General features: G+C 44.5%; 2 protein-coding genes across 2 annotated transcripts in view; both read left to right on the top strand.

Moving 5' to 3' along the window:
• Positions 1–17,715, top strand: part of FKTN (fukutin) — a 99,030-nt gene extending 81,315 nt beyond the window's left edge. The window contains exon 13 of the mRNA XM_017876711.1: positions 17,105–17,715. Within this exon, the coding sequence (XP_017732200.1) occupies positions 17,105–17,118 (14 nt within the window). The 3' untranslated portion in view covers positions 17,119–17,715. The remainder of the gene's footprint in view (positions 1–17,104) is intronic.
• Positions 10,461–17,457, top strand: TAL2 (TAL bHLH transcription factor 2). Its single transcript, XM_017876712.1, is given in 3 exon segments — positions 10,461–11,202; positions 17,105–17,224; positions 17,226–17,457. Coding segments are annotated over 2 exon segments (324 nt in total). The 5' UTR covers positions 10,461–11,202; positions 17,105–17,114; the 3' UTR covers positions 17,440–17,457.
• Positions 17,716–20,694: the final 2,979 nt, after the last annotated feature.

The raw sequence follows: 20,694 nt of genomic DNA, 5'->3' as shown, positions 1-20,694 counted from the left end.
CACTCCTGACCTGGTTACTGCTCACCAGATCTGTCCTAAGGGTGAGGTTCAACAAACATTCAGGAAACCCCTTCAAGGACAGAGCAGGGATTTGGGAGAATTCAGATTCACCGAGACTGACCCTAGAGACCCTAGAACTCGGATAGTTGCAGGGACAGAGGATAGAAACTTAGCCAGATGGGCATAGGACCCTGGATGGTTTAAGTAAGGTCACTCCTAGGAATTCGCAGTCAGTGCTAGACATGGGCACGAGGAGTCCAGGGTCAGGAAGCGCTTGAGGCCAAGCGAGCAGGGGACAGTTTGGAGACGGTCTGGGAAGTGGAGCTCAAGAGTAGCACTGCAAGCCACAGAAAGGGAGTGTGATAGGACAAGAGTATGCGGGGTTAAAACATAACGCTTAATGGAATTGAGTCTCAAGGACCAGGCTTAGGCAAGGAGACAAAAGTCCGAGACTTTGTAGCTGGCCATCTGAGCACGCAAGGCTAGAAAAAGCTGCAGGAAGGAGGACAGGGACCAGGTAATGAGGTTCAGCTGAGTCTTAGGACTTGTAGAACAGAAAATTCGAATAAATGAAGAAAGAAAACATTTCTGAATAAGAGGATAGTCAGTAAATTCACAGAATAGGCTTTACTCTGTGAATAAACCCTCTGTTTATCCAGAGGGTTCCAGGGAATTAGAATAGGCCTTTGAGAGCGAAGACAAAAGCTCATGAATTGGGCCAGGAGAGCCAGTGAGATTCTAGGCTGTGGGGAAGACACGAAGGCAATTTTTGGAACACAGCAGAGGAGGGGAGACCAATAGTGCTAGACCTGGGCACCACAATACGGGCAATGTGAGAGATGTGGGAAAGAGGCTGGAGCCATTCCTACACCTGTTGCTTCAGTTAGAAACTAAGACAGGATAGACTTTTCACAAGGTGACACCACAGAGCATAACTGGAAGCTAGGGAGAGCAGAAGCCAGGAAGGGAGGTAAGCTTAGTGGTGATTTTAAATTGTGGGTCTTAACTTAGTCCTCATGTCCCTATTGCCTGTTCACCTCTGGAGACTGTGGGCTCCGAGGGGTAAAAAGTAATTGCTCTAGTTGCACTAGGAGAGTCGTTTGTGCTAGCAACTGACCTTCTACCTTACCTTTACCTCTACGAGAAGACTTGGGACTCCAGTGGCTTTCTGGACCATAATAAAAACAAGGCCAGGCCAAGGCCATCTTGTCTTCACTCTTCCTCATTTCCACCCAGACAGATTCTGCTGCATGGGTAAGAGAGCTCAGGCAGGGACTGCTGACTGATGAGGCCTGGGCAAGCCTATAATCCCAGCAGAGAGCACAGGGACAGTGAGTGGGAGAGGAGCCAGGCACAGGTTGTATCTTGTTAAACCAGTCTGCATCAGCTACAGTGTAAGTCTCAGAAACAGATCTGAAACCCCAGCTGGTAACCTATTTAGTTCAGGCAATGTGCAAAGAAACCATATCCCCGCCAGCTAAAAAAGCTCTTGGGTAGTGCAGAAGTATCTGTTATGAAAAGCAAAAGTAACAACAGTGGTGGGAAATTAAGGTTTCCTCTGTGTGTTTTTGTGTTGGTTGCATTTGAGATGACATCCTCTAATTTTCCTAAGCACAGTGGGGCCTCCTGGAAACATCTGCTGGATTTAAGGAGTAAGGCGATGCTTCCCTCATCCTCCGGTGTGTGTATTTGGTTTGGGATTTGTCAGTCTGGGAAGCTGAGGGCTCTGGGCAGCTTGACCTGGCAGATTTCCCCCACTTGGCTGAAAAGCAGCCTATGGGGCAGAGGCCCCTCCCCAGCTCAGCCCTGCACCTTCACTCTCAGCGCCTGGAGCTGCAGCCTTTTATTTCCAGTCTGGTCCCCAGGGAGCTGAGTGGGAAATGAGGACAGCTGATAAGCCTGACAGTATTGACTTTATGGGGAGCGTTCCATGAATTTACTTTCTGCAAGTAGGCTGCACTCTTATCTGCTGCCCACAGAGCATCTAAATCCTCATCTAGGAAACCCATTGATGAGTCATGTCCGTTACACAAAGACCAGAGACTAAAGAAGGAAAGGGGAATTCCATCCACCCCTTTCTCTCCTCCAGTACCTGGTCCTGCCCACCCCAACACCTTCCCTCGCTTTCCCCACTGCGTGTGGGTTTATTGGCTGAACATAGAAACACAGCTCCAGGCCTGCGGAGTCAAGGCCAAGCCAGGCTGGTCTTGAGAGGTCGACAGCTGGGCACACCCAAGGCTGTGTGTCCCTCTAACTGGTAACTATGGGAAGCTCACTTGAAGTAGTTGTGTGCGCCGCTTTATGCTGCAATAGTCAACATTTGCTCTGGACAGAAATACCCTCACGGCTTTAACGCCAGGTGTCTTGGAGATGAAATGTGGGTGTGTGGGTGTTACCAAGGGGTCCTGGGTCTGGGGTGCTGGAGAATGGACGTTAAATGTAAGAGAAAGGCCTGATGTGCCACAGAAGTTTTTCTTCCCCCCCTGGCTTCTCCTTCATCCAGTCCTGGGCTCTGTTTCAAATATTAGAAAAAAATAAAAGCTTCTTAGCAGCACAGAAACTAAGTAACTTGAAGGAGAGAGGTGGCAGCCAGAATGCTGGATTGGGCAGAGGAAAGAAAAAAACGGAAAGTACCCTTTGGCAGAAATTAGAGGCATGTGTTTAGATTCGCCATCTAGCTTTCAGATAGAGTTTTTTTGGTAGTAAATATAAAATGAAATCTATGTATTGAGTACCTTTGGTTTCATTAGATGACTGTTAGCACCACTTTTTAGTATTTATTCCAAAGCACTAACTTTCCATACATTAGCTCACTGAATCTTCACGATAACCCATGAGATGGTATTTCTAAGTTATAGCTGAGGAAATTGAGTCTGGGATAAGTTAAGTAAGTTGCTCAGGATGACAACTATAATAGCATCAAAGCAAGGATACAAATGCCAGCCAGTCTGACTCCAAAGCCAAGTCAAAGATCTTCTCTTAGCTGCCACACTAAACTGCCTGCTATTTGGCATTTTTCAATATCTTATCTCAGTTCACAGCCAATCAATGAGTATTTATTATTCCCGTGTTTTAGGAAACAGGCTCAGCAGGATACCACTACCTGTCCAGGGCCACAAAACCAGTGTGTATCAGACTCTGGGCCACAGTGTCTAGCATCTCTCCTAAAGATCTCACCCCGCTGGTGCATTGCCCACTGCTCAGGCAGATGTGGGCCACATCAGTGCATTTCTCCCTTCCGGGTCCCCTGGTTTCCTGTGTCACCTGCTTTCACCTGCTGCTACTTGCTTGATAATTTTCTTATTTGAAGGAGGTTGGAATGAGGGAGGCAGGAAGAGCCTGGGAGGATGTGAGCTGTTCACAGTTGCTCTGTGGGCCCTGTGAATGGAGTAGTGTGAACATCCATGAGAATTTGCAGCTTCTGCAGGCTCTGGAAAGATGTCTGTCTAAAAACCACTAGTAAAACTGAGTCAGCCATATGCTTGTTTCTTTTAGTATATGTTTTAGTATTTGACTTCTTTGGGAGAAATAATTTTTTTTGTTTAGGATAACTTGTTCTGTAACTTTTTAATTAACATTTATAATTTTTCATATTGAATAAGAAAACCTGGGTGAAATGCCTAGCGTGACACCTAGCACTTAAGGTTGAATAATTGGGGCAGAGGATTAAGTTCCTGGGCCAGAGTTGATGCTTAATGTCAACCCCCTCCTCAAGTCAAGCCATCGTCTCCTCTTGCCTGCATTGCTTTCATGGCATCCTAACTAGTCCCCCCACCCCACCTCTTCTCTTGCCCCTCTCCATGTAGCAGACAGAATATTCTCTCCTTCCTGAAAAACAACCAGGTCAGGCACGGTGGCTCACACCTAAAATCCCAGCACTTTGGGAGGCCGAGGCGGGCAAATCATGAGGTCAGGAGATCGAGACCATCCTGACTAACACGGTGAAACCCCGTCTCTACTAAAAATACAAAAAATTAGCTGGGCATGGTGGCAGGCGCCTCTAGTCCCAGCTACTCGGGAGGCTGAGGCAGGAGAATGGTGTGAACCTGGGAGGCAGAGCTTGCAGTGAGCTGAGATTGCACCACTGCCCTCCAGCCTGGGTGACAGCGAGACCCCGTCTATGGCCTTGGAAACATTTACCTCACAGAAGCAAGCTATGAGTCTGCTGACAGAAAGCAGGGCAGACTGGAGGCAGCTGTCTGAAGCAATACGAGCTTTCTTGCATTCATTCAACAAATATCTGATCAAGCAGCTTTAGTGATTACGGAAACTAAGTCTTTGTCCTCATGAAGTTTATAATGTAGCAAGTAAACTAGAATGAGATTTGTTTTGAAGAATTCAACGTGGAGGTGGGGTCTCCTTTAAAGAAAAAAAAGAGAGAGTTAAAATAATTGAAATTTATCAAAAAGAGCTTCTTATGACCAAGAGTCACTCCCACGCACCCACAAATTAAGTATAAAGAATGAGCACAGTTTAATTTGGCAAATGCAAATTTAAAAGCAGGGGTTGTAATATGAATATAATAAAATGAAATTCATGGCAAAAAGCAAGACATTTTATATTGATATAGGCCACAATCCTCTAAGTCAATAAAAAAAAAAGTTATGAGTCTTTATGCTTCAAAAGCAATTCATCAAAAGATGTAAAGATCTAAAGCAAACACTCCCAGAAAAACAAAAAGAACAGACACAAAATAGTAAAGGGAGATTTTCACGCAGTGCTCTCTTGAATAGATCAAATAGACCAAAACTTCCAAGAATACAGCTTTATTTAATGGATGTGTAAAAAGACATTTGACCATTCAAACAGAGAATATACCTCCTTTTCTAGTACCTGTGAAACTTTTATAAAAGTTGAATAGATGTTTTAATCAAAGAGAAAATTCTCAATAAATATCCCAATGCAAAAAGCATGTAGGGCATATATTTCACTACACTGCAATACAATTAGAAACTAATAGCAAATGGTTGCCAAAAAAATACAAACAAGAAAATTTAAAACACTTTCTAAAAGAAAATAAGCAACAGACATTAGAAACCAATGGCAATGATATTACAAATGGAAACGGGATATCCCCAAAGGTCTATCAGAAGAAAGTTCACAGCCTGGAGTGCTTTGCTTACTAAACAAGAAAGAGTAAAAATAAATAAGCATTCAATCCAAGAGTGGTTGAGTGGAGAGGAAATAAAATAAACGTAAACAAAAAGAACAGATTTAATAAAGATATAGCAGAAAGTGTATTTGAAAAAGCAAATCCCAGAGCTAGTTTTTTTAAGAGCAATAAAATGAACAGACTTTTGCAACGCTGATCAAGAATGGAGAGAGAAATCATGAACACATAATATGAGGCATGAGAAAGGGGATAAAACAAATACAGAGATTTTAAAAAGTAACTGAATAACTGTATATAACACTCTACTAATGAATCTGAAAAGGTCCAAATTTATATGTCAAAGTACCAAAATTAAGGAGAGAACACGTGAAGGAACAAAACCTACCTAGAAGGATTTACCAGTAAATTAAATATCAAGAACCAGCTAATTCATGTTTCATAAATTAATGGATGCATGTACAATAGGTGGATGGAAGAAGGGATGAATAAATGACTGGATAAACGGAGAGATGGATGGATGAATAGGGCCTCAATACGTAGAACTGGAGATTGGTAAAGGGGCCAAGAATGGAGGAGGGAAGAAGAGAGTTTTATGAGTGGCTAAGGCTGATGCTTGACCTCCAGCCAAAACAATCTTGGCCCACACCCACTCGGCCTGGCAGAAATCCCTTCCAAAAGTCCTAGGTTTGGACCATGGCGGTGGCTGACTCCTGTAATCCCAATGCTTTGGGAAGCCAAGTCTGGAGGATTGTTTGACCCCAAGAGTTCAAGATCAGCTTGGGCAAGATGGCGAAATCCTGTCTCTACTTTTATGAATAAAATATAAAACAGAAGTCCCAGGTTTGGTCTTTCCTGACATTGACAAGCCCTGCATACAGGACTAGAAGGCCAGTCATCACAGGCTAATCCAGACAGATCAATTAAACCAGGAGAACCAGAAAGCCTGACAGTGTCCAAGCTCTCCTAGTGACCTGCCCTTCCCTCCCCAGCCCTCTGTTTCCTCCCCAGGAGCTCGCAGGTGCAGTCTCTCCAGGGGGTGGTGAGAGCCATGAATAGTAAGGGTTTTAGCTCAAGCACACAGAGGCGTTTAGCTGCCCAAACCTAATCCCCCAATAATCGGCTTATGTAAATTCCTACTTCAACCCCTTCCCCTGCAGGTCCTAGCCCCAAAATTCTCTATATTGGGAGACTGGCATGGGAGAGGACCCATCATTCTGAAGGATCACTGCTAGTGGAATGATGCAGCAAAGATTGTTTCCCCTGCTTCTAAAAGTATAAAACCAACAATAACATTTAAGAACATTTTGAAAAGGAAAAAACCATCAACCCTGGTCCTAGGATGTCAACACAGTCGTGCTCTTTTCTCTGTAGCCCTTGTCCTTTCTCTGAGTCCTTGTCCACTTCCACACAGATCCTATTTGACAGCTTATTGCTTCGTTTAGCATCATCCATTTCCAATCTTGCTATTCTGTTACGATGATTCTTTTTCTCAGCTGTAAAATATGCCATTGAAAAAAATATCACCTTACAGTTTTTGGCTAAGGTGAAGATTAATACAGGTTATTGCTTCAAAATGTAACATTTGCTGTATTAGAACTGCCATATAGGGAGAACAGAGGAGCAGAAAGAGGAGCAAATCAGGGAAGCTTATTGCAAATATTAGTTTTTGTAGTTGTTGTTTGTTTGTTTTTCGAGATGGAGTCTCTGTTGCCCAGGTTGGAGTGCAGTGGCGTGATCTCGGCTCACTGCAACCTCTGCCTCAAGCAAAGTGATTCTCATGCCTCAACATCCCGAGTAGCTGGGATTACAGGTGTGCACCACCACACCTGGCTATTTTTTGTATTTTTAGTAGAGATGGGGTTTCACCATGTTGGTCAGGTTGTTCTCAAACCCCTGACCTGAGATGATCCACCTGCCTCGGCCTCCCAAAATGCTGAGATTACAAGCGTGAACCACTGCACCTGGCCTTAGGTTATGTTTCTAAAGATTCCTTTTTACCAACTAATTTTCCCCAATCCACCCTCCATTCCCTCTTCTATACTGCCACCAGAATGAGTCTTGAGACCTGTAACTAAACATACTATTCCCATGTTCAAAGCACACAGTTGTATTTGTCTGGGCTGCCCTCTCGTCCACCCCTACACTTGTATTATAATTCCTACCCAGTCTTTACCACCCTTCCACCGGGCACCCAGCAGTCAGAGCTCCTGCCCTGGACAGTGTACTTTTAGATGGCCCTGCTCTGGCCCTTCTCCAGTGCTCACCCAACCCCCATGCCCCACCTTCTAGAACATATTCTGGGAATCTGGGACCCCTGAATTTCTGTTCAAATGACCATGAGTCCATTTCCAGGGCCTGGATAAGGCTATTCCTTAGGCCCATGTGGGCTGGGAGTTCACATCATATTCACAAGACCCTTCACAGAAAAGGACAGAGCTAGCGGGTGGGAAAAGAATGGGGATGGGGATGGAGTCTCCATTTGTACCCTTATCATGGCCCCCACAAATGGCAGAGCCAACCGTGCTTCAAGGCCTCATTTAAATGCCATCCATCCCATGAGTAACCTCTGATCCCCCAGCTAGAACCTTCTACCTCTCTATCCCTAACTCTAATTTCACACTCTCTCGCATTCAGGACTGTCTGTCTTACATTAGTCATGTTGTCATGTCTTCTCCCTTCCAATAGCTGTTAGTACCTTGAAAATAGATACAGAGCTTTCCTCACCTTCATGCCCAGCTCCCCATCCTACCCCACTCCCCGCCTACCACCATAACCTAGCAATTTATGCAACACCATTTATAATGAAACTGTATTGTTTCTTTTGGAGGTGGGTAAGATGGGTGGTGGTGTGACAACCCCAAAGTCTCAGTGACTTACAACAATAAAGATTTATTTCTCACTCATGTTATATGGTTGGTTGTGCGTTTGCTCCATGATGTCCAGTCTGCACGAGCAACCCCAAACCTAACTTTCTTATGGCTGAGCCGATCCATCAATCCCAACTGGAGTCTTGCTCTATCCCCAGGCTGGAGTGCAGTGGCACGATCTCGGCTCACTGCAACCCCTGCTTCCCAAGTTCAAGCGATTCTCCTGCCTCAGCCTCCTGAGTAGCTGGGATTACAGTCATGTGCCACCATGCCCGGCTAATTTTTTACTTTTTTCAGTAGAGATAAGGTTTCACCATGTTGGCCAGGCTGGTCTTGAACTCCTGATCTCAAGTGATCTGCCTGCCTTGGCCTCCCAAAGTGCTGGGATTACAGGCGTGAGCCACAGCGCCGGGTCCAGCAATCCCTTATAAAGCTTCTGCTCCATCATGATCAACGTTAGGGCTGTTCACACTCTATTTGCTGATGCAAGTTGTATGGTCAAGCCTGGCAATGGGGCAGAGAAGTGTAGTTCCTCCACTTACAGGGAGGCGCTGCCAATCACATGGCAGTGAGTGGGGCTATATTATCCTCTCCCAGGGAAGGGAGCCAATCGTTGTTAACAATAATACAGTGGACCACAATAAAATTTACAATATACCAACTGTGTGCTAGGCACACTGCTAAATGCTTTACCTACCTTTTTCTCATTTAGTCCTCACAATTCTGTCATTGTCCCCATTTTACAGATAAGGACTAAGGCAAGCATAAATTCTATAATTTGCCTAGGATCACAAAAGTGAATAGACAAGGAATTTCCACCTGGGTAATGTAACTCCAGAGCCCTTTGCTCTTATCCACTAAGCTGCAATGCTTTGGGAATTTATTGTGCCAGGTCCTATACCAGATCTTTCAGAAAGAGTGGTACCTGGGAATTCATTACTTATTCATTCATCAATTAACATTTGATGAACACCTATTCACTGGGAGTAGATGAGGTGGAGAAAGGCAGAGAAGATAAATAAGTAAATATTACTAAGTGGGGATAATGTTAAGAAGAATAAAACAGAAGGATGAAGACTCTGTGTGTGAAGGAACAATTTTATTTATTTATTTATTTTAAAGAGATAAGGTCTCACTATGTTGGCCAGGCTGGAGTGTTGTGGCTATTCACAGGTGCGATCATAGTGCACTACAGCCTCAGACTCCTGGCCTCAAGCTATCCTCTTGCCTCAGCCTCTGGAGTAGGTAGGATTACAGGCTCACCACCACGCCAGACAGACAGTGCAATTTTAGATATTGTGGTCAGAGACTTCACTGAGAAGGTGCCATTTGAGTAAAGACCTAAAGAATGTCAGCTCCTTGAGGGCAAGGACTTTTATCTGTTTTATTTGAAGTTGTGTCCCTAGGAACTAGAACAGGGCCTGGTTCATCGTAAGCTCTCAGTAATAATGTGTTGAACGAATGAAAGGAGGTTAGGGAGGGAATCGTGGATAACTTGGGGGAAGAGTGTTTAAGGCAGAGGAAACAGTGAAAAGGCTCTGAGGAAAGAGAGTATCTGGTGAGTTCCTGAAACAACAAAGAGACCAAAGTGGCTAGAGCTGAGTGAGCCCCGGGGAGAGAAGAGACAGACAGCTCAGAGGGATAAAAAGGTATCTCTGGGCCCATTATAAAGGCTTTGGCGTAAGTCAGTGAAATGGAGAGCCACGGCGGGATTTTGAGCAGAGAAGTGACCAGAATCTGACTTGTGCTTTCATAGCATCATTCTGGATGATGTTGGAGAATAGACAGAAAGAGGCAAGTCCAGAAGCAGGAAGACCAATTAGAAGTCCCCTCCCTCACTGAAATAATCAATATTAGTGCTGGGCACTGTGCAAACTGAAATGAATAAATTCGGGAACCTACCCAGTACAGTGACTTAAATTCTGCTGTGCATCTTAATCTCCTGAAATACTTAGGTTTTAAAAATACAGATTTCAGACCCCACCCCCACCTCCAAAAAATCCTGGTTTCATGGGTTTGGGTTGTGGGTGTTGGGATCCTCCTTCTCCACCTGTGATTATGAAGCAAGCGGTTCCTGAACTCCAGTTAAAGGCTCACTGGGGCTTCATAAGCATCTGATGAATTAACAAACGGATACGGACTTTCCCAGGGTTGAATGTGTTGGAGAAGGAGGTTAGTAAGCGGCTCCCCCAGCCCAGGTGGGTAGCAGGACCCCATTACCGCCCCCAAGCCTCACACAAGGCGGGGCTCTCCTTCCTCCCTTGCTCCCTTTCCAGGGCACAAGAGAGGGCTGGTCCCAGGAAGCTAGGGCGCGGGGAGCGGGGAGGAACCGGTGGGAGTCCCTGTCGGGAAGGGGCCCCCGGACCCCGCGAGACAAAGGGCGGTGTCCTATAAAGGCGGCGGCGGCGCGGCTTCCAGGCGAGGGCGCACACGGCCGGCGAGGGCGACGGCGCGGGCTCTTAGCGAGGAGGTGCGTGGACTCCGGGGGGACGTGGGCGCCACCAGGGCCGGGCTCGTGGGCCTGCGGGTCTCTCGCTGAGTCACACTCACCCGGGAGAGCAGGAGTGCGGCCGAGACTTGGTAGCAGCCACCGAGCCAATTCGGTGGGAAGACCCGGGGACCTTCCGCGGGGCAGGGGCGGTGGCTCGGCTCCGGGGGTGCTAGTCAGACTCTCTAGCGTGTTGGCGGGGCCGCGTCGCTTTTATGCGTGATGCCACGGACTCCCTTATACCGCGCCCGACAGCGCGTCTCCCAGAGGCCTTAAAGGAGCTCGCGCGTCCCTGAGCGACTCCCGGACACCTGGCAGATTCGAAACTTCAGCCACGAGATGCTTTCCTGGACTCCCTAAATAATTAGTCACTGGGCAAGGCAATGGTTTGCAAGGGGGAGCAAACGTTATAAAAAGAAAAAGGGAAAGGCCTGGAAACGAAGCGAACAAGGCAAGAAGGTTGGGCAGGGTATTCGAGGTGCGTCCAGGCTGCACGGTGCAGGGATTGGGTGCATCTTAGAACAGGTGGCTCCCCCAGCGTGAGGCTACTGTGAACGGCGCTGAAGAGCAGAATTCATACTGTGTGCTGCTGATTAAATATATCAACATGCAGAGTTGTGTGAGAAAAGTGACTTGCATAATATAGATGGTGATTTTAAAGGGTGTGTGTGTGTATGTGTGATACACACACCAAACTGGCTGCGGCTGGGGAGTGAGACCGAGTAGCTAAACAGGTAGGGAGCCTTTTATGCTTTACTTTGGCACATATGTATGCTTGATTTTTTTTTTCTTAAATGAGCTTGTATTACTTCTATACTAACTTCAAAAGGCAGAGCTGTGCCTCATATTGGAGGTTAAGCACTGTTCCCCAATCTAACTATATAAACCACCCTTCATGGTGAATATTTTCACTTACTTTCAAGAGAAAGGTGAAAGAAGAGACAAATGCAGCGGACCAAATGCTAGGAAGATAAATTTAAAGCTGAATGAAGAAAGAGCTGCATGTGTGTGAATGCCTGGGACAGGCCCCCCAGTGTTAGCCGTGAGCCTGTGCTGCACCCTTTCTGGTGAACCCGGGCTTCGTGTCCAGGAACCCCTGGCACAAAAAGTAGCAGCTCCTATTAGGGGCATTGGTCACCTTGCGGAAGTGTGTCCTTCTTTTCTTTGCTAATGTGTTACCTTCAGTAGCGACAATATAAACAGAGGATTTATGCGTATCTATGTTCCTGGTGTTTCTACCTGACTTTCCTCCAACCCAGGCATTCTTAACCTGGGGTACCCAACCCGCATCCACCCAGGGATGCAGATATTAAATTCAGGGGTGCTATAAATTTGGATGGAGAAAAATTACATCTTCACTTCCACTAACCTTTCATTTAAACATAGCATTTCCTTTATTTATGAATGTGGGTAATAAACTGTAGTAGTATTAGCTGTGGTGGTGAATTTGTCACCAATAGAAATCATAGATGCATGCATTTCATGTCACAGATGTTGCAGATCTTTTGAAAACATCATTTACATATCACTTTTTAGAGATTATCCTAATAAGTCTAGTTATTTAATGTGTTAAATATGAAGCACATGTATTGCTATATTGTATTTTATTTTAATAACTACTAAATATAATTGGTTATTTTCTGTGTCTATGTATTTTAATTTATGGACTTAAAATAATTATTCTGAGATGAGAACCAAAGCCTTTCTACTTTCTGTATTTAAAAATCATTGTTCTGAAAATGAATCTGTCCCTAGGCTTCCCCAGACTCCTAAAAGGGTCCATGGTACAAAAAAGGTTATGAACCCTGACCCGGCAGGAGTCCCCAATGGTGACGTAAATGCATCAATATCCAGGCCTGGGACACAGGCTATACCACTGATTCCCTGTGTGGCCTAAATGCTTCACCTCTGTTTTGGCATCTATCAAATGTTCTCTGATTCTGTGGCATCTAGTCTAATTTTTTTTTTTTTAGCTCTTACATTACTCTGAGATCACGATTAGCAGCAATCAGTCCTTGCGACTGGAAAAACACTAAATGCGGTTTTCCTTTGATTTAATAAGTACTTCAGTAATTTTCCAGTGACCTCTACTTTGAGCTTTTCCAGCTTGTTAAACCATTGATTTCTGTTTCCCCTTTGGAGAAGGAGACGAACACACTTGAGGATAAATCAACAAGGAATGATTAAGCACCTCCTAGGATGGCAGACTACGTTTTAGAAGCCGGTTTTCTCTGTTGTTGTTTTTTTTCTGTCTGTTTCTAGTACAATAGGATAGAGCCCTCTTGGAAAAGAACACCACAGTTAGTTTATCCTGCCTAATCTTTTTTCCTCCCAGCTTGAAAAAGACCCCCCATGGGACTATGGTTGACTTAGTGAATGAGCTAAACCGTCTTTTGACAAGAGAAGCATGAATGTAACTTTGCTGCCACGATCCTGGCCAGCGTCAGTGTGAACAAAACTAGATAGTTTTCTACCTTAAAATCCCCTTGATTAAGGTTCAAACTTTTATATTTTAGGTATCCTTGGGTATAGTTCTGACAACACTCAAGTTTTCATTGTAGAACCAAAGGTCAGATTATTCAGAAATGACTTAGGTTAGATAAAAGGCAATGGGGCCAGACATGGTGGCTCATGCCTATAATCCCAGCACTTTGGGAGGCCAACACAGGTGGATCACCTGAGGTTAGGAGTTTGAGACCAGCCTGGCCAACGTGGTGAAAACTCATCTCTACTAAAAATACAAAAAGTAGCTGGGTGTGGTGGCGGGCACCTGCAATCCCAGCTACTTGGTAGGCTGAGGCAGGAGAATCACTTGAACCCGTGTGACGAAGTTGCAGTGAGCCGAGACTACGCCATGGGAGGTAGAGGTTGCAGGGAACAACAAGATTGCCCACTGCACTCCAGCCTGGGCGACAGGAGCAAAACTCTGTCAAAAAAAAAAAAAAAAAAAAAAGGAAATGGATGGGGCATTGTAGCATTTCTGAGTAGAATGAGGTCCTGGGGATCACCTGGCCCACCCCTTTCAGTTTTAGAAGGCTACCTGGTCTGTCTGGGAGCCCGCTAGAATGTCTGGTTAGCTGCTGCTTCTCTGCTCCTGCAGTCGCAGTGCTTCCCTCACACGTTAATACAATCAGCCAGCTCCTCAGCACTCAGCAGCAAGCACAATACCTGGCTCGCAGTATAGGCAAATGTTGCTCCCAAAGCTTGGAGTGCATAATATTGTAATTGGTCCGTGGGTCCAACTAGGAATGTCTCCAGGGAGAGAGGATGTGGGTGCAAACGGACAGTGGGGGGAGCTGGAAGCCATGCGGTGACCTTGTGCTGCTGTGCTTCCAGTTCACCATGAATTCTCAGCACAGCACTGGACTCTCCAACCCAGACACAAGCAGAAAAGGCAACAAGAAAGGAACTGGGATGGGGAAATGTCCAGGGGGCATAGAGGTGATTGAAAAATGCAGTTGGTGCAGTGGTTCTCCCATAATCCCAGCAATTTGGGAGGCTGAGGCAGGAGGATTGCTTGAGCCCAGAAGTTCCAGGCCAGCCTGGGCAACATAGTGAGACCCTCTCTCTACCAAAAATAGTTTTTTTAAAAAAGAACAAAAGAAAGAAAATGCTTTTCTTTGCAACAATGATGCTTTCCATGTGTATAGGGAGGAAATTGCTACATTTATTTAGCATCTATGTGCCAGACACTTTATAATGCATTTCGTGTAATCCTCACCAAAGTCCTGCTAATGGCTGTATCTCCCTTCGTTTTCCAGAGAAGAAAACCGAGGCTTCAAGAAGTTAAATGATAACTAGGACATCGAGAGCAGAGATTCAAAGCTGGGTGTTTCTGCTCTAAAGCCCATAAGCATTTAAAACATTTCTTCTATTATGAAGCAAATAATACATGAATAATGTATTATAAAAATATAAAACAGCTGGGCGCAGTGGCTCACGCCGGTGAGCATCTCTATGCCCCCCGGACGTTTCCCCATTCCAGTTCCTTTCTTGTTGCCTTTCCTGCTTGTGTCTGGGTTAGAGAGTCCAGTGCTGTGCTGAGAATAATCCCAGCATTTTGGGAGACCGAGGCGGGCAGATCATGAGGTCAGGAGATCGAAACTGTCCTGGCCAGGATGGTGAAACCCCTTTTCTACCAAAAGTACAAAAAATTAGCTGGACCTAGTGGCGTGCGCCTGTAGTTCCAGCTACTAGGGAGGCTGAGGCAGGAAAATCGCTTGAACCTGGGAGGCAGAAGTTGCAGTGAGCCGAGATTGCACCACTGCACTCCAACCTGGCAACAGAGTGAAACTCCGTCTCAAAAAAAAAAAAAAGAAAGATATATATAAAACAATACAAAAAAAGAATAAAACACCATAAGTCTCTCTTTTTTCTCTTCTCCCAATCTACTGTCCTTCCCCAAGGAACCACTGTTGACAGTTTGGCCTGAATCCTTCCAGGTTTTTGCTCTACACACACACACATACACACTCCCCCATATATTCCCGTAAAGTGAACCAAAAGAGCACATAAAGCTCAGACCTTCTCTAATGCGTGACAACGTCTTCAGTAGGAAGAAAATGATAAATTACAACATTTACTTTTTTCTGTTTTATTTGTAGAGATAATAATTGCAATCATTAATTTTTTTTTTTTTTTTTTTTTTTTTTTGAGACAGTCTCGCTTTGTCGCCCAGGCTGGAGTGCAATGGTGCGATCTCAACTCATTGCAACCTCCACCTCCTGGGTTCAAGTGATTCTTCTGTCTCAACCTCCTGATTGGCCCTGACTACAGGCATGCGCCACCATGCCCTGCTAATTTTTTGTATTTTTAGTTGAAACGGAATTTCACCGTGTCGGCCAGGCTGGTCTTGAACTCCTGACCTCAGGTGATCTGGCCCCCTTGGCCTCCCAATGCGCTGGGATTTCTGGTGTGAGCTACTGAGCCCCGCCAATCATTAAATATTTATTGAACCTTTACTATGCACCAGACACTGAGCTAAGGTACTTTATGTGTATCATTTTATGTGTCCTCACAATGATGCAGTACTCCTGAACTGCTCTTTACTTATGAGGCATTTGAAACACAGAGAGGTTAAGTAAATTGCTCAAGGTCACACAGCTAGGGGGAGTAGAACCAACAGCCAAACCAGGGTTCTGGCCTTGGAGCGAGCCTGTGCTCTTGACCACCATGCACATGGTTCCACTGTTGGCTGAGTTATGTGAAGACTCCTGTAGAGTCAGGGCTTGGTGGTAGGAGAAGATCTGACCTGCTCTTTAAAGAAATAGGGAAGTAGAGACGGGGGAGGAAATTCAAGGAACAGAAAATGACACCGTGCAAAAGGGTAGAGTTGGGAATATTCATCAGTCTTTGGAGGAACTAGAAAGGGCCCAGTGCCCAGGGGAGCTGAGTGTGGAGCAGGCAGCAGACCAATAGCAGTAAGCCAAGAACATCAGACTGCCTGGGGCTGGACCTTGGCTTGTTTGCCGGTGCCTCCCAAGTGTTCCTATTAGCACATGTTAATCCAAGCCGCCTGAAAAAAGGGGCCCATGCCTCTAGGAGTGAAAAATGGCTGCATAATGCTTGGCAGTATATGATGATAAACCACTAGACTCGGAAAGGTTATCCAGTGCAGCCCTGAAGAGGCCCAAGTATCTTCTACAGAATATACGCCAAATAACCACTCCCACCTGCCCCTTGTCTTTTCATTTTTGTGAGACTAAACACCCCCACTTCTGTTCTTCGTACAACAGGGTTTCAAGACCCTTCATCACTCTGTTCCTGCTCCTCTAAATATAGTCCAGTCTGGATATTTTAGCTCTTACAGAGAGGGGCTGAATCCTCCCAGTGAGGTCCGCCAGCTAACAAGAGAGCTGTATTGTCTTCTCTATTCCAAATTTGATTTTATTAATGAAACCTAGAATCATTTTCTTTTTTTACTTCATTCTGAGAACACACTGTTGGTTCATACTCAACTCTCTGTTGGTGGCCCGGCGTGGTGACTCACGCTTGCAATCCCAGCACTTTGGGAGGCTGAGGCAGGTAGATCACCTAAGATCAGGAGTTTAAGACCAGCCTGGCCAACATGGTGAAACCCCGTCTCTACTAAAAATATAAAAACTAGCCAGGCATGGTGGCAGGTGCCTATAGTCCCAGCTACTCTGGAGGCTGAGGCAGGAGAATCGCTCAAACCCGGGAGCTGGAGGTTGCAGTGAGCTGAGATCGTGCCATGGCACTCCAGCCTGGGTAACAGAGTGAGATTCCATCTCAAAAAAAGAAAAAAAAGAAAACGAACTTTCTATTGGCCAAACATATGTTGTAGTCACACATAAACTCAATCGATATTGCACCTGATTCTGAACAATTAGGAAGAGTTGGTTATGAAGGAAGAAATAGGAGTCTTGGAACAAAGTAATCTTTCAACTGGAAGCTTCAAAACAGCCAGGGAGAAAAAGCTGAAGGGTGTTGTTCTCACCTTCCCCTGTCCTCTACTACATTTTTTTCTCTTGTCAAAAAACCTGAAAATGAGGAAATGAATCATCTAAGCTCTGAGTCAAGAAAATCTAACATCTCAGGTTCTTGGCAGGACATGTGATAACAATCAGGCCTCTTATAAGATACTGGCCCTGAGGGCCGTTTCTCTTTCCATCTCAGGAACTCAAACATGACCAGGAAGATCTTCACAAATACCAGGGAGCGGTGGAGGCAGCAGAATGTCAACAGCGCCTTTGCCAAGCTGAGGAAGCTCATCCCCACTCACCCTCCAGACAAAAGCTGAGCAAAATGAAACGCTTCGCCTAGCAATGAGGTATATCAACTTCTTGGTCAAGGTCTTGGGGGACCAAAGCCTGCAACAGACGGGAGTGCCTGCTCAGGGGAACATTCTGGGGCTCTTCCCTCAAGGACCCCACCTGCCAGGTCTGGAGGACAGGACTCCGCTTGAGAACTACCAGGTTCCTTCACCTGGCCCAAGCCACCACATTCCTTAGTGTGGCTCTTGGCTGTCATCTCCCAGGGCAGCACTTGCTCAGAAGTCACTGCCTGTGGACAGACTTTTGCATGTTCCAGAGCTGACTTGATGATAACTTGTGAAGCATGAATTTTAGCTTCCTGGGAGGTGGCTCAGGCACAGCTGCAGGGAGCTGAAAGGAGCCAGGAGGAATGTCACTTGTGAGCTGTCACCCCCGAGATGTCAGGTAGAGCCGCCTACCTCTGCCTATTTTAAATCCAGGTTCTGAATAAGACTTTTGGAGAAAAAATTCTAAGTAAAAAAAAAAAAAATGGTTGAAAATCATTGTTTACTCATTGTCTTCAGTTATAAGAAAGAAGTTTTCTCATAACGGATCTCAGATGAATAAGTAGAATATACTGCCTTCAGAACATATTTTAAAGTTTGTTTTGAAAAATGAGATTTGATCAAGGGTGAACAAAATAAATTTAAGATTGATGGGCTGGGCACAGTGGCTCACGCCTGTAATTCCAGCACTTTGGGAGGCTGAGATGGGCAGATCACCTGAGGTCAGGAGTTCGAGACCAGCCTGGCCAACATGGTGAAACCCCGTTTCTACTAAAAATACAAAAATGAGCCAGGTGTGGTAGTGTGCACCTGTAATCCCAGCTACTTAGGAGGCTGAGGCATGAGAATCGCTTGAACCCAGGAGGGGGAGGTTGCAGTGAGCCAAGATCATACCACTGCACTCCAGCCTAGGCAACAGAGTGAGACTCAGTCTCAAAAAAAAAAAAAAAAAAAAAAGTTTTCTCATAATGGTCTCAGATGAATGAGAGTAGCAGCATATACTTCCCTCAGAACAGATTTAAAGATGGTTTTGAAAAATGAGATGTATTTGATCAAAGGTGAACAAAATAAATCTTAAGATTGATGAATAGAAAGATAACCCCTGCAGAAACCAACCTGGGAGACTTGTGGGAAAAATCTGTGGAGAAAAGACATCTCCGCCCCCAGCCCCGACTAAGGTGTGGGGATTACAGGAATGCAGCAGAGATATGTGGAACGGTTCTGTGTCCTTTCAACTGTGAAAGTGTGAGTTGCTACTTGTGCTGAGCCATTTGTACATACGTGATTTCTAAAGTCAAATAGTGGATTATATCTGTGAGAGGAAAGGACTGGATAATTTATGTGTTAGAGCTCATAGTTTTCTTATGAAAAACAGTTAGCTGAAGCAAGTTAGCTAAAGCCTTCGTTTCACATGTCATGCATTAAAACGTTTCACTCAGCCTGAACTCCTGCTGATTTAAGACCTGTAAAATTCAATTATGATTATGAAAATCCACACATTACCATTTAACGACTCATTTAACAGAGAGCTTAGTTTAAACAAAACATTTAGAGTAAACAATAGAAATGTAATACCAGACTCTAATGAACTAATGAATTTGTAATTTGTCTTCTTTGCTACGGAGCATTAGCTGTCTCCAAAAAAAAAAAAAAAAGTTTTCTCATAATGGATCTTAGATGAATGAGTAGCATATCCTTCCCTCAGCACAGATTTTAAAGTTGGTTTTGAAAAATGAGATGTATTTGATAAAGGGTAATCAAGCTTAATCTTAGGCTGGGAGGACTGGTACCCAACAAGTCAATGAAATAGCATGGATCTGGCAGAATCCATCACCATATGCCACCCTGATGATACTTGGAGTCAAAGATAAATCCCATAGTTGAACCTGGAATACAAATAATGTCATTTGATTATCTCTGGGACATTTTCTTTCCCCAAAGTTCTTGACAGTACATTGGTTTTAAAACGTTCTGAACCATAGGTAGGAAATTGATGGATTTGAGATTAGGGATTTCCAGTGTATACACAATGGAGGAATTTAAATTTCCTGCCACTCAGAAAGAAGGTGTTTTACTTGTGAAAGGTTGAAATGAGCCTCCTTGGTGTGGTGATTGGAAGAAAGCTGAATGAAACTCTTACCATCTCATTCCCCTGAAATAGAAAGGTCATTATGTCATTAAACTCTATACAGTTTTCATACTTGTAACACAATGCATTTATCTGAACCAGTAAGATTTCCTTCTAGGCCCTTTATTTAAACTGCATTTTGTCAGCTTCCCCACGGACCCAGCATAGTCCAGGGAAACACATAAGCAAAGAGATCAAAATGGTTTCCCTGAATGTGCATTTTTGTTGCTCACTAGCTTATGTGGACACAAGCTTACCCCCAAATTACCAGGTGATAGTACATTTCAAAGTTTTGATGACAGTTGTCCATTAACATCACTCTCTCATCTGAAATTAAATCAAAATAACACTTTTTGCGGTATTTTTTTATCAGCTTTGTTTTAACATGTTGCCAAGGAAAGTGTAGAGTATCTCTTTGCCTAGATATAGGATTTTGCCCCTCTACCCAGGATGAGTCCACTTTTCTGCTGCTGGGGCCATGATCTGTGTCAAAGGGGGCCATGATCTTCTTTGACAAAGAGGGCCTTTCCACTGAAATGTAACAGAGTGCTCCTGAAAAGTCATGAGGAGATCAAGTTCTCATTAACCTATGTGAGGGGGATATCATTTAAAGAAATCTTGCAAATAATCCTATAATAAATAAATGAACCTTTAAATCATTAATTTATGTAATTCACCTCCTAAATGATTTCTTTTGCCTGCTTGCATTTTTGTACACCAAGTCGTGTTTGGTTAAAGCTACTGTTAAGCCAGGTGTGTTGGCATGTGCCTGTAGTCCCAGCTACGTGGGAGGCTGAGGTGGGAGGACTGCTTGATAATAGGAGTTTGAGGCCAGCCTGAGCAGCATGTCTCAAAGAAAAGAAGGAAAGAGAAAAAAAGAAGAAAAAAAGAAGAAAAAAAGAAAAAAAATCTTTTGATTTCTGTCAAAAGAAAAATATAGTCAATTGTGGACCAAAACCTTGACAAGGTATTCATGAGACTGGAAGCTAACTCAAAAATCATTCTAGATTCTTCTCTGGTGTCCTCTACTTAAGGCTTGGTGATGGCAGTAGCAAGAATTTATGATTCAAAAACATTATGNCTGTCAAAAGAAAATATAGTCAATTGTGGACCAAAACCTTGACAAGGTATTCATGAGACTGGAAGCTAACTCAAAAATCATTCTAGATTCTTCTCTGGTGTCCTCTACTTAAGGCTTGGTGATGGCAGTAGCAAGAATTTATGATTCAAAAACATTATGGTTCCCTGGATGCTACATCCGTTTATAGATCATTTGAGCCCAACAGAATAGTGTCAACAGATTATATAACCTGTGCTACT

The sequence above is a fragment of the Rhinopithecus bieti genome, unplaced genomic scaffold (genome assembly GCF_001698545.2).
Source record: "Rhinopithecus bieti isolate Rb0 unplaced genomic scaffold, ASM169854v2 scaffold_9663, whole genome shotgun sequence".
In the NCBI taxonomy this organism is placed as follows: domain Eukaryota; kingdom Metazoa; phylum Chordata; class Mammalia; order Primates; family Cercopithecidae; genus Rhinopithecus; species Rhinopithecus bieti.
The sequence above is the reverse complement of the archived record's forward strand: the minus strand, read 5'-3'. Positions and strand labels throughout refer to the sequence as shown.